At 37.8% G+C, this 14,774-nt stretch overlaps 1 protein-coding gene across 14 annotated transcripts in view; it reads right to left on the reverse strand.

The window, feature by feature from the left end:
* Nucleotides 1–14,774, reverse strand: part of ART3 (ADP-ribosyltransferase 3 (inactive)) — a 206,292-nt gene that overhangs the window by 11,835 nt on the left and 179,683 nt on the right. For all 14 annotated transcript variants that reach the window (XM_077143125.1, XM_077143124.1, XM_077143126.1 and 11 more), the window contains 3 exons: nucleotides 14,378–14,410; nucleotides 13,463–13,495; nucleotides 12,388–12,417 (listed from right to left, as the gene is read on the reverse strand). In XM_077143125.1, the coding sequence (XP_076999240.1) occupies nucleotides 12,388–12,417; nucleotides 13,463–13,495; nucleotides 14,378–14,410 (96 nt within the window). The remainder of the gene's footprint in view (nucleotides 1–12,387; nucleotides 12,418–13,462; nucleotides 13,496–14,377; nucleotides 14,411–14,774) is intronic.

Below are 14,774 nucleotides of genomic sequence, written 5' to 3' on the forward strand. Positions count from 1 at the left end.
GTTTATTCATTCATCAGTTAATGAACATTTGGGCTGTTTCCATTTATTGGCAACTGTAAATAATGCCATTATGAATATCAGTATGTGAATGTCTGTTTTAACTACTGTTTCCAGTTCTTAAGAGTATATACCAAGTAGCAGGATTCCAGATCATGCGGCAATTCTATACTTAGCTTCCTGAGGAACTGCCAAACTGCTTTCCACAGTGGCTGTACATTTTACATTTCCACCAGCAGTGAATAAGTGTCTTTATTTCTCCATACCCTCTCCAACACTTGTGCTTTTTTCCTTTGTTTAATAGCGGCCATTCTTTTAGATGTGAAATGATATTTCATTGTAGCTATGCTATTTTATTCATGTACTTTAGCCATTTGTATTTCCTCTTTGGAAAAAATGTCTATTTAAAGTCTTTTGTCCCTTTTTAAAACTGGGCTGTCATTTTATTGCTGAGTTGTAGGACTACTTTATATAGTCTGGATATTAAACCCTAATTGGAATCAAACTCTCAATACAGTTCCATTGATGAATGTGTCTATCTTTATGCCAGTACCATGTTGTTTTGACCAGTGTAGGTTTGTAATATGTCTTAAACTCAGGAAACATGAGTCCTCCAACTTAGTTCTTCTTTTTCAAGGTGTTCTAGGCTATTCAGGGCCTCTTAACCTTCCAAATAAATTTGATTATTGGCTTTTTCCATATCTTCAAAGTAAGCTGTTGAAATTTTGATTGGTATTGTGTTGAATCTGTAAATCAATTTGAGTAGAACTGACATCTTTACAATATTTTGTCTTCTAATCTATGAATATGAAATATCCTTCCATTTATTTAGGTCTCTAATTTCTTTTAGCAATGTTTTATAGTTTTCTAAATATAGATCCTTTACATCCTTGGTTAAATTTATCCCCGGATAGTTGATTCTTTTAGTTGCTATTTTAAATGGATTTTTTCTTGATTTCCTCTTCATCCTGCTCATTACTAGCATACAGAAACACTACTGATTTTGGGGTGTTGATCTTGTATTCCACCACTTTGCTGAACTCATTTATTAGTTCTAGTAGCTTTATCATAGATTTTTCAGGACTTCTAAATAGATCATGTTATCTGAAAAGTGAAAGTTTTACTTCTTAGTTTTCAATTTGGATGCCTTTTATTTTTTTCTCTTGCCTAATTGTTCTGGCTAGAACTTCTAGCATAATAGTGAATAACAGTGGTGACAGTAGACATTCCTGTCTTGTTCCCTATCTTAGAAGGAAAGTTTTATACGATGTTAACTGTAGCTTTTCCAGTTCTCACCTGTTACTGATTTCCAGCTACATTCCATTATGGTCAGAGAAGATGCTTGGCAGAATTTCAATTTTTTAGATTTATTGAGACCTGTTTTGTGAATCAACATGTGGTCTATCCTGGAGAATGTTTCATGCACACTTGAAAAAAAATGTATATCCTGCTGTTTGGGGTCCAATGTTCTGTATATGTCAGTTAGGTCTAGTTCATTTATCATATTATCAAGTTATTTGTTTCCTTATTGATCTTCCACCTAGATGTTCTATTGATGAGAGTGGTGTACTACTACTATTGTAGTATTGTACAACTATTATTGTAGAGGTGTCTATTTCTCTCTTCAGTGTGCCACATATATTTTGGGGGCATTGTGACTAGGTAAATAAATATTTATGATTGTTACTTCTTCTTGGTGGTTTTCCCTTTTTATTAATATATACTATCATTTTTTGTCTTTTATAATACTTTTGCTTTAAAGTCTATTTTTTTATTGTACAAAATAACAAATATACAAAAGATCAACAAATTTCAAGGCACACTGTAACAATTAGTTATAGAACAGATTTCAAAGTTTGGTATGGGTTACAGTTCCACAATTTTAAGTTTTTCCTTCTAGCTACTACAAGAAACTAGAGACTAAAGGAAGTACCAATATGATGACTCAGCAGTCATACTCATTTCTTAAATTCTATCTTCTTTGTTATAACTCCTCCTTCTCCTTTGATCTTTCTCCCGATCTTTAGGGGTATTTGGGCTATGCCCATTCTAATTTTTTCATGCTGGAAATGGCTGTCAATAATGTAGGATAGGGGGATGGAACAAGTTGATGTTCTTGAGAGACTGGCCTCTCTGGATTTCATGACTTATCTGGCCTAGGAACCCATTGGGAGGCTGTAGGTTTCCAGAAAATGATCACTGCAACGGAACCTTTGTAGAATCTTAGACGAAGTTCTAGGTGTTCTTTATGGTTGGCAGGAATGGTTTTTGTTGGTGTTTGGCAAACCATGGTAAGTAGTAAAATCTAGCTGAAGCTTGCGTTAGAGTAGTCTCCAGAGTAGTCTCTCAACTATATTTGAACTCTCTCAGCCACTAATACCTTATTTATTATAATTCATTTCCCTCTTTCAGTCAGGAAGGCATTGTTGATCCCATGGTGCTAAAGCCAGGTTCATGCCTGGGATTTATGGTGCCAGGGAGACTTTCACCCCTGGTTGTCATGTCCCTGGTAGGGGGGTGGTTAATGATTTCACTTGCAGAGTTGGGCTTAGAGAGTGAGAAGCCACATCTGAGCAACAAAAGAGATTCTCTGAAAGTCACTCTTGGGCTTACCTATAGGTAGACTAAGCTTCTCCACTACATAAATAAGCTTCACAAGAGCAAGTCTCAAGATCAAGGCTTGGCCTATTGACTTGGGAATCTCTAATGTTTGAGACAGTATCAGGGGTTTCCCTGGTGGTAAAGTTTAATAGCTGCATATTTTTCTCCCATCCTTCAAGAGACTTTGCCAATAGCTTTTTTTTTTTAAGTGTTAGCCATTCAACTTTATTTTTCTTTTTCAAAGTTGTTGTCTTTACTTCCTAGGGCTGCCATAGCAAAGTACCACAAACTGAATGGCTTAAAACAACAGAAATTTATTCTCCCACAGTTCTGGAATTCAGAAGTCTGAAATCATGGTGTTAGCAGGGCCACACTCTCTCTGAAATCTGTGGGGGAGAGTCTGTTCCTTGCTTCTCTCCTGGCTCCTGGTGGTTTACTAGCAATGCCTGGGCTCTGGTCTTTTTAAATCTATTGTTATTGAGAAATCTTCAGGCACATACATTCCATATATGGTGTACAGTCAATGGCTCACAATACCATCATAGTTGTGTATTCATCACCATGATCATGTTTAGAACATTTGCATCACTCCAGAAAAAGAAATAGAAAGAAAAAAGAAAAAACTCATACATCCCATACCCCTCATCCGTCCCTCTCATTGACCATTAGTATTTCTGTCTACCCAATTTATTTTACTCTTTGTCCCCCATTATTTTTTATCCATATTTTTATTCATTTTTACTCTATACCCTAGATAAATGGAGCATTAGACATAAGGTTTTCACAATCATACAGTCACATAGTAAATGCTATATTTTTATACAATCATCTTCAAGAATCAAGGCTACTGGAACACAGCTCAACAGTTTCAGGTACTTCTCTCCACCCACTCCAATATACCATAAACTAAAAAGGGATCTCTATACAATGCATAAGAATAACCTCCAGGATACCCTCTTGACTCTGTTTGAAATCTCTCAGCCACTGAAACTTTATTTTGTTTCGTTTTTCTCTTCCCCCTTCTGGTCAAGGAGGTTTTCTCAATCCCTTGATGCCAGGTCCTGGCTCATCCCAAGATTTCTGTCCCACATTGTCAGGGAGATTTACCCCTTTGGGACTCTTGTCCCATGTAGGAGGGAGGGCAGTGAGTTCACCTACCAAGCTGGCTGAGAGAGAGAGGCCACATCTGAGCAACAAAAGAGATTCTCTGGGGGTGACTCTTAGGCATAATTTTAAGTGGGCTTAGACCTTTGTAGGAGTAAGCTTCATAAGGGTGAACTCCAAGATTGAAGGTTCACCCTATTGATTTAGTTGTCCCCACTGCTTGCAAGAACATCAGAAATTCCCCAAATGGGGGCCAATATTTTTTAATTATCATCTCAACATACTCTGGGATGTATCCAGGCATTGCATTAAGCTATGCAGAATTACAAGCCCACATTCCCATTCTGTGCTTCATGTGTTTGGGTTGTTTAAATGATCTCTCCAGATAGGTTGAGTTAAATCGTGTGCTATATAAAACTGAGGTTTTGGACATAATAATCCTTTCTTCCTTTGGTCTCACTGAGGTGAAGTTCTGAAATATAGGCAATGTCCTCCTAACCTCTGTATTCTGATTTACCTTAGTCTCAACCCAACTGGCTTCATTCTTATCTCTAATGGAAGTTTGATCTCTTTTTCAACTTTTGTTTAAAGTATATTTTGTCTGATATTAGTATAGCTACCCCAGCTCTTCTTTGGTTACCATTTGCATGGAATATCTTTTTACAATACTTTTACTTTCAACCTATTTATGTCTTCGGGTCTCAAGTGAGTCTCTGATAGACAGTATAGGTGGATCACATTGTTTTATCCATTCTGCCAACCTGTGTTTTTTTGCTGGTGAGTTTAATCCATTAACATTCAATATTATTGCTCTAAAGGCAGTACTTAAATCACTTTCTTCTTTGGCTATTATATGTCATACCTTATTTGTTTCTCTTTTTACCCTTTTATTTATCCTACTGATATTCTTCATTTCTATGCTCTTCTCCAAACTCTCTCTCTCTCCTGTCTTTTCTTTTCAGCCTGCAGAACTCCTTTTAGTATTTCTTATACAGCATGTCTTTAATGAACACTTTCAGTTTTGGTTTATCTTTAAATATTTAAAATTCTACCTCATTTCTGAAGAAGTTTTTCTGAATAAAGAATTCTTGGCATGATGTTTTTCTCTTTCAGTATCTTAAATTTATCATAACACTGCCTTCTTGCCAAAAGGGTTTTGATGAATTTTTTTTCTTATTGAGCATCCCAGTAATTTTTCTCATTAGATTGCTTTTTTCTTTCTGTTTTCAGAATTCTCTATCATTGACAGTTGAAAGTCTGATTAGTATGTGTCTTGGAGTGGTCCTATTCAGGCTTATTCTGTTTGGAGTATGCTGCACTTCTTGGAGTGTATACTTATGTCGTTCTTAAGAGCTGGGAAATTTTCATTCATTATTTTCTCAAATATTCTCTCTGCCCCTTTTCCCTTCTCTTCTCCCTCTGGGATACCCATAAGATGTATTATGTTTGTGCACTTCGTGCTGTCATTCAATTCTCTGAGACTCTGTTCATTTTTTTCCATTCTTCTCTCTATAGGTTCTTCTGTCAGTTGGATATCAGATTCCTGTCTTCTAGGTCACTGATCCTTTTTCTGCCTGATCAAATCTGCTCTTGTGTGCCTCTGGTGTATTTTTTAATGTTTTTATTATGAAATATAGCATATATATATTTTGAAAAGCAATAATTTTCAAAGACATTTTAACAAGTAGTTACAGAACAGATTCCAAAGTTTGGTATGGATTATCATTCTACACTTTTAGGTTTTTCCTTTTAGCTGCTTCAAAACACTGGAAGCAAAAATAAATATCATACTCACTTGTTAAATCCTATCTTCTCCATTTTAATTTAATCTATTGTGCCTTTCACTCCCATAAGTTCTGTTATTTTTCTATGAATGCTTTCAAATTCTTACTATACTCACTGTCTTCTTAATATTCTTTATCTTTTGAGACATATTTTCCTTCATCTCCTTGAACTGATTTAGGATATTTGTTTGACTTCTTTGATTAGTTGTTCAAAATTCTGTATTTCCTCTGACTTTTTAATTTTCCCTTTGTCTGAGCCATATCTTCCTCTTTCTTAGTATGGTAGGTAATTATTGCTGATATCTGAGTACCTTATTGTCCTGATGAGATTATTCGTATGGTTCCTTTTTCTAGGATTTTGTTGTTGACTGGGTTTGTGTTAAGGCTCTTCTTTGACATTTGGTTCATCAGTATTTCCCACCCATAACAGAGCCAAGGACCCATGCAGGGAACACAGACCAGTTCTAAAGGTCCCTGGGGAGAGGGTCAGGGAAAATTCCATAAAGCTTTTTTTTTTTAACCTCACCAGAGCTGGCCAGCAAATGGCACTCTTCAGCAATCTATTCCCCACAGCCCTAAGAAGGTAGGGTAATTTTTAGCCCCCTGCCAGCTCAGCCTATGATGCAGGTAGAAACAATGGCATGGAAGCATGTGTCTGGGATGGGATAAGGCACTGGACCCAGTGGTCTCAATTCACTTGCCAACAGTTGGATCAGTTTGGGGCCATAACCACTCCCCCACCCCACCCCCCATTCTTGGGAAGGACTTCCATGGCCCTCCCAGTACACATCTGCCTACTAGGCAGGGACCAGACCAATCTGAAGCTGTTTGCCTTGAGGGTAAATGAATGAGTACCAGGAGCAATGTTTAAGTGAGTTACTCAAAGTTCTTCACCAGTTTCTCAGTCTCTTTGTTCTGTTCTTCCCTGGATACTGCTTGATACTCCCTGGTCTCCAGAGCCCCAGAACAGTTTTTTCAGACAGTTTCTGCCTGTCCACTAGTTGTTTTTGGAAGAGGAGTGAACCTTGCAACTCTCTGCTCTGTTATATTCCTAGATGTGCTGTCCTAGAAATGGCCCTCTGAATTTTGGGGGCTTATTACCCAAACTCTGACATATTATACCTTACAAATAAGTCTAGAGTAGTTAGTAGTTCTTGCTCACTAGGTCCAATCAGCATAATGTCATCAATATAATGCACAAGCGAGTTGTCTTATAGAAGGTAAAGATGATCAAGGTCCCTGAGGATCCAATTATGACGTAGGGTTGGAGAGTTAATACACCCCAACATAGGACAGTGAAGGTATAATTGCTGGACTTGTCAGCTGAAAGCAAAGTTTCTGGTAATCTTCACTACAAAGAAAATATCTGCCAGACCAACAGCTTCATAGCAGGTACCAAGGAATGCACTGATTTACCCAAGTAATGATACCACATCTGGAAAGCAGCTGCAATTGGAATCACCACCAGGTTAAGTTTATGATAATCCATTGTTATCCTACAAATCTAACCATTTTCTGCATAGGCCAAATACAAGAGTTGAATGGGGATGTGGTAGGAATCACCACCCCTGCATCCTTCAAGTCCTTGATGGTGGAACTAATTTCTGTAACTTCTCCAGGAATGCAGTGTTGCTTCTAGCTTATTATTTTGCTAGGTAGAGGAAGTTCTAGTGGCTTCCACTTGGCTTTTCCTATCATAATAGCTCCCAGTCCACAAGTCCACAGCCAATGTGAAGATTCTGCCAGCTGCTGAGTATGTTTATTCCTATTAAGCATCTGGAACTAGGAAAATAACTATAGGATGGGTTTGGGGACCCACTGGACCCACTATAAGATGCATGTGAGCTAAAACTCTGTTACCTGACCTCTATATGCCCCTACTCTCACTGTGGACCACAGTGATGTTTTGGATCTCCTGGAATTAATGTGAGTTCAAGCTAGTATCTAATGATCCCTGAAATGTCTGATCATTTCCTTTTCACCATTGTACAGTCGCCATGCTAAAAGGCCATAGTTCCCTTTGGGGAAGACTGGAAGATTAACAGTATAAATTTTTATCAGCATAGCAGGATCCTTCCCCAAGACCCAGCCTTCCTTTCATTCGAGGGTTCTAGGTCTGTAAACTATAAGTCCAGGAATTGACTGAGGGGCAGTTACTCTCGATTTTTGTGTATCAAGTTAGACTTTTGTTCAGATAACCTAGAACTCTTCTGCTTATAAAGCTCAAGGAAGAATTCAGCAGACTTCCCATTTATTTTACTTTTAGGTGCCTGTCATGGTCAGGCTCATATATCAACTTGGTCAAGTGGTGGTATCTGTTTGTCTGGTTGGGCAAGCGCTGGCCTGTCTGTTGCGATGAGGACATTTCATAGAATTAAATCATGATCATATCAGCTGCATCCACAGCTGATTCCATTTGTAATCAGCCAAAGAGAGTGCTTTCTGCAATGAGTGATGCTTAATCTGATCACTGGAAGCCTTTTAAGGAGGATTCAGAAGAGACAGGATCTCTTCCTGCTTCGGCTGGTGAGCCTGTCCTGTGGAGTTCATCCAGACCCTTCACCAGAATCGTCAGCTTCACAGCCTGCCCTGCGGATTTTGGACTCTGCATTCCCACGGTTATGTGAGATACTTTTATAAATTTTATATTTGTGAGTGTTTCCTGCTAATTCTGTTTCCCTAGAGAACCCTAACTAATACAGTACCCAACGATCAACTAGTCAATGCCCTAGGTCTCTATGAGTCAAGACTATTCAGATTGCTGCTTTTTTTATTGTGAAGAATAACATATGTACAAAAAAGCAATTCATTTCAAATTTCAAATTAGTGAAACAGTTAATCATAGAACAGACTTCAGAGTTTGGTATGGGTTACAATTCCACAATTTTAGGTTTTTCCTTCTAGCTGTTCCAAGACACTAGAGACTAGAAGAAATACCGACATAATGACTCAGCAACATACTAATTTCTTAAATTCTATCTTCTTTGTTAGAACTCCACTTTCTCTTTTGATCTTCTCCCAATCTTTAAGGGTATTTAGGCTACACCCATTCTAATTTTTTCATCTTGGAAAGGGCTGTCAGTAATATGGGATAAGGCAATGGAACTAGCTGATGTTCTGGAGAGGTTGGTCCCTCTGGATTTTATGACTTATCTGGCTTAGGAACCCTTCTGGAGGTTGTAAGTAAACATAGTGCATGGAACCTTTGAAGAATCTCAGATAAAGCCCTGCATGTTCTTTAGGGTTGACAGGAATGGTTTTATTTGGGGGTTGGCAGACCATGATAAGTAGCAATGTCTAGCCTCCCAACTGTATCTGAACTCTCTCAGACACTGATACCTTATTTCTTACAATTCTTTTCCCTCTTTTGGTCAGGAAGGTATTTTCGATTCCATGGTACCAGGGTCAGGCTCTGATTGCTACTCTGAATCTACAGTCTATTACAATAGCCATACCACCTTATCTTTGGGAATTAGTGCTACAATCTGGCTCCTGCCAACCCACAATCCAATCATCCTTGCTGTGTTTAAGGATTTGAGTTGAGTGACAGCAGTTGCCACAGCAATATCTAACCTAAAGAGATGAGCCACCACAGAGCTCTTCAGGGATGATGTAACTTCTCTCACAAATTTATTTCTCACAGTTGTGGGGAAAGATATGTCCTCTGAACATTCCTGGGGTGAGTGGACAGGTCTCATGAGATAAAACTACTCTAATATTCCAATCTCTTTAAGCCTTTGAATTCCCTCATTTACTTTATACCAGTGCAGTTTTTTTTTTTTTTGCCTGAGAACATCTTTATTCTACATTCACACTCAATTCATAGTTTATTTCGATAAAGAATTCTAGATTAGAAATAATTTCTCCTCAGAATTTGGAAGGCACTGATTATTTGTCTTCAAGTTGCCAGTAGTATTGAGAAATGTGATGCCAATTTGATTCTTAATTCTTTGTACAAAATATGTTCTTTCTAGAACCTCACAGCATGTTCTCCTTAGCCCCAGTGTTCTGGAATTTCATAAGGATGTATCTTAGTGTGGGTTGCTTTTTATTTATGGTATTGGACCCTCTATATGCTTATTATTATTTTTTTTTTTCCAGTGCAGTTTTGATATCTCAACTTCGATAATGTAGGCCACCACACTTTAGCCAACAACCTGAGAAAAACTCTTGGAGCCCTTTTTAACCCTTCAAGCCAAAATACTGAGTCCAGAATCTCTGCTTCTTCAGCCCATATCAATAAATTCAGCTTGATCCAACTTCATGTTCTTCCTCCATTATCCAAATCTAATTTAATATCTATTCCTAAAAATATATTCCTTATTTCTATCTATATAAATACAAAATATCATGTAGTCCTTTTGGAGCGTACCACACCTCTTCATGGGTCACACTTTGTACCTCACCTTTTGGGGCCTGTTAGGAATTTAGTCTAGTTATAGTTTCCGAAGAAAAGAGGAGCCGTGAGGGGGGTCAGGAGAGGAACTAGTGTCTTGCAAGCCAGCAATCTCAGGGCTTTCCATTGCATTATCATTTGATGTAACAGGGTTAATCTCCTCCAATAGAGGTGGGAGGGTTGTATCCTCAGGAGAGGTGGTGACAGATTCATCAGGCACAGCATAGTGAATCTCTTCACATGGAGGCAGTGTGGCTGAATTCTGAGGGTAGACCATTACAAGTTTATCTGGCAAAGAAGACTCAGCAGAATCTAGGGTTTCAATGTCCCCAACATCATCACCAGCCCATTTTTCAGAGATCCCATTCCTTCCCAAACAATGCCTTCATTTAACAGCAGACACCAAGCAAGGTTGGGAATTTACATTACAATTCAGACACACAATGAGAGATTTCTGGTTTTCAGAAATCTCACATCTGTGGCTATGCTATATAAGAATTTCTTTCAGGGCACACATAGAAATTTTCATGCCTTTCATGTGGTGTTTGAGCTGGGAATTTGGAAGCCGTGATCTCGTCCCCAGCCAATATCATTATCCTTTTTAACTCCATGAAATTCTGTTAAGCATCAAATAACACTGTTATCCAGAGCCTTTCCTCATATAAGCATTTGATAGCAATATCCAGTAGTGATATTATGTGTATTTCTACTGCCAATTCATGCCATGGACTATCAGTGACATCTTGATCATCGAAATGAATCATTAGTGTCTTTGAATCTAATCAGATTAGAGAATCAATTCCAAAACCACCAGAATCAACTCAGAAATTTCATCCTCAAGATTCTGTTCCTCTAGAACTACTCTTGGTACTAAAATTTATTAATCAAGGTTCTCCAGAGAAACAGAAGCAATAGGAGATAACATACGTATGTATGTATATATGTAAATACTGAGATTTATTATATGAATTGGTTCATGTGACTTTGGGAATTGGCAGATCTGAATTCTGTAGGGCTGGCCCCAAATTGGGAACTCCAATAAAGGTTTCACTAAATTACCTAAGAAGAAGTTGGCTGACTGAAGAAAAGATAGAAATTCTTCTTTCTGACTGCTGAAATAATCAATTCTCCCTTTAAAGCCTCTAACTAGATGAGAGTTCTCTCACTACTGAAGGCAATTTCCTTTGTTGATTGTAGATATAATCTGCCACAGACGCAATCAACTCAACAATGATTTGAAGTCCACAAAATACCCTCAGAGTAACAATCAGGCCAGTGCTTGTTTGACTAAGTAACTGGACACCATAACCTAGCCAAGTTGACAAATGAACTTAAACATCACACTGGATCAAAAGTATGGTCATTTTAAAGCTAGTACAAATACTATCAAATTTCCTTCCGGAATTGTTCCAATTTATAATCAACCAGTAATTTATGAGAGTGTATTCCTGTCCCATCACCCTTGAGGACATTTGGGTACTATCATTAAAAATGAATTTTTTTAGCTTGGGGAAGAGCTGTATTTTGGAATGTACCAGATACTCAAATGGGTATAGCTAATAACATCTGTAACTCAGACTGCTAGATGCAGAAATAAGTACACAGATTCATCATTTTAATTTACAAATAAACAATGTTATTTTTTATGACCCTCTCTGTGTTGGTTTAAAAATGTTAAGTACCTCAGAAAAGCAAGGCTCTTTTAATCCAATCTCGTGGTTGCAGACTTACTATGGACGGGATCTTCTGATTAGGGTGTTTCGATAAAGATGTGACCCAATTGTGGGGACCATTTGATTAGGTTGTTTCCATGGAGAGGTGACCCCACCCACTCAACATGGATCTTAAGTCACTTACTGAAATCCTTTAACAGAGGAACATTTTGGGGAGAACACAAACATTTGGAGATGTAGAAGGAAAATGCCCCGGGAGACGTCAGAAGCCGAGAGAGACCTGTGAAATCAGAAACTGGAAGAGAAGGACAGTAGACATTGCTATGTGCCTTCCCATGTGACAGAGGTACCCAGATGTCATCTGCTTTTCTTCTGAGAAGGTATCCTCTTGTTGGTGCCTTAATATGGAGTTTGTCACGTGACTTAGAATTGCATATTTGTAACCTAAAAAATCCCCTTTAAAAAAGCCAGTCTATTTCTGGCATATTGCATTTCAGCAGCTTTAGCAAACCTGAAAACATTCCCCAAAACCATGGTTTACAAGAGTTTGTCCATGTAACACCTGACTTAAAGTAGAAAATATGTTCTCTACAATTTATTCCTCATGTTCTATCTCTAACTGCTCCTCTGGGATGACCCAGAGATTGTCACACAGAAACAAAGAGCTATTATGTCATTCTTATGAAGAATTCTATCTGAAGCTCAGGAAGGTCACAAATATACCAAATTAGTAAGTGAATGTGCTACTTACCATGCCAATACCACCTGCTCCCACCCCTAAGAGGAGCTGTTTTGCAAATGTAAACCCTCAGAGTTCATGAAAATGTCTTACCAGGGTCTTCAAGCTCCTGGTTTCCCTCACCTAAATTATAAAAAGAAATATATCAGTTTTAATGCTGCCACAAAAGAATTGGGATCTAATACACCTGCAGGAAAACTATTTCCAGATAATACAGCCATATAGAACTATTTGGCATAGCCAGCAAACTATTGCTATTGAACTTAAGTGTCAGGCAGGGTCAGATACATGCTGGCTAACAGGCTGGAATCTTAATCTGGATCCCTTTACTAAGAAAATATATATCTAGTCTCTTGAGGATCTCAAGGGGCCAGAAAATTGTCTATCATGAATAATTAGGTGACTCCATGAAGGGACTAGTAGAACTTGTGGGTACGATGTGACAATAACAAGAGGGGTTAAGAAGGTCCTCCAGGGTATGAAATGCTTCATTTCTATCAGGATAGAAATTATCTTCCCAAATATCAACTAGATTGCATATTTAAGAAAGGGCCAGATCCTTTCCCTTTGAACAAAGAAATACAAGCAAATAAGGGGCTTAAAGGCAAAGAAGTGATTTGGGTCATATCTCTGTAAGTGGAGGAGTATAAATAAATATATACGTACATGTATATATAGTTAATCACCCAAACACTTTAGTTAAATAATACCAAACATCAGCATATTTGAAAGATGTTAGTGACTAAATTGTCTGTTTTCATATGGATGTTTGATGTCACACAGGTTAATCTCAATGACGGAATATATAGTGCTCTGCCTAAGAAACCAATAGAGCTTATAAGAGGGTCTAGTTCTTAAGGTGCTATCACCCTCTCCTCAGAAAGTTTCCATATTGTTCAGATCTCCAGAGAGCCAACCCTCTCATTTGTATGTAGGTAAACTGCCCCAGAATAAGTTCTTTTTTTGCTTTCTCCTATCTGCCAAATCACTGCTTCATATTTACAAAGTACTCTTTTCCTTTAGCTAAAAATTGAATTTCCTAAACAGGAAACAGTTAAATATCCATGTAAGCATTATTAAAAAAAATTACAAAACGGGAGACCTGGGTTTGATTCCTGAACTATGCACCCCTCCCTCCCACCCCCCAAAATAATTATAACTTACTTACCAGGGTTGTCATCATAGACGGGTTGAAAATTTTCTGAAATACAAATTCTCATTACATTGTATTATGTTCAGATGTCAATATCAGATCCCATCCTTTTTAATATACTTATTAATAAAGATTTGAGTTGGCTTATATTTAAGATATATGTAAAATATGAAGATCAGGAGAAATATAAAATTTTAATCTCAAAGACCAGTGAAAAGCTAATCAGGAAGACAGCTAGAACCAACAGACCCTTGTTTTCAAACTTTTTAAAAATAAAATTCTCAAAAGGATCCACCCAGAAAATGTATCAGCCAAAGCATTTTCTGGAAATTTTGGTTCAAATCTTTTGGGCTTAGATGATAATATTGTTCCTGAATACTCTTAGAATCCCCTGTTTTCCCAAATCTTTCTTATAGAACTCTAAAAAAGATGATTTTTAATTACATCCTCCAATTTTTAACAGAGGAACCTGAGACTGGTCATATTGCCATTCTGTCATCCCATCCTTCCCTCTTGAGCATCATTCTTCAATTAGTCTCCCAAATGTTATTTCCTAAAAACTTCAACATAAGAACAAGGAATCCAACTCTCTGCATAGGAATCAATGGAAATGGCTGAAGATGTAGGGGCATTCAGGAGTCTCTAAGTTCCTATAAAGATAAACTTAGGTGAGAATGGCATGGTCTCTGGATGCCCAGGGCAAGACAAGGTAATGAATGACAGAATAACTGCAGGCAAGGCTGGGGAGGAAATGTAACAGGCAGCAGAGGTTCCTGGACTCTTCATCTGAAAATGTAGTAGCAGTAGTACAACTCAGCCTTGAGAAAATAATGGCCTGACAGCATGGCAGGGTGGCTCTGACCCATATCTGGGAGAAATAACACTGATAAAATTCCCATTATAGAGATAATACTTTAAAACATATCTTACCCACGTTCTCAACACAATGATCAGTTTTTAGTCCTGAAACACAAGGAGGAAGTTTAATTAGTAAGACAAAAATCTACCCCAGCAAAGATTTCAAAATGGTCTGTGGAGATTAGTAATCTCCTCTTTCAGGTTCTAGTCTATCAGAACCATAACTTAATGAGATACAAGCCACAGAATAATTACATTTTCGTATTCAGATTACTCAGCCACCAACTAGCAGTATGACCTTCTACAAAACATGTAATGCTTCTGGAATTCAGATTCATTATCTGTAGTTTTTACTAAGCGATTACTTCAAATGACCTGCAAGGGCCTGTCCAAAGCTAACAATTTATGATTCTATTCTAAGATTAGTCTGAAAAAGTTTAGAGAAAATTCACCTGTCCATTCAGCAATC

Source organism: Tamandua tetradactyla, chromosome 24 (assembly GCF_023851605.1).
Source record: "Tamandua tetradactyla isolate mTamTet1 chromosome 24, mTamTet1.pri, whole genome shotgun sequence".
NCBI classification, from domain to species: Eukaryota; Metazoa; Chordata; class Mammalia; order Pilosa; family Myrmecophagidae; genus Tamandua; species Tamandua tetradactyla.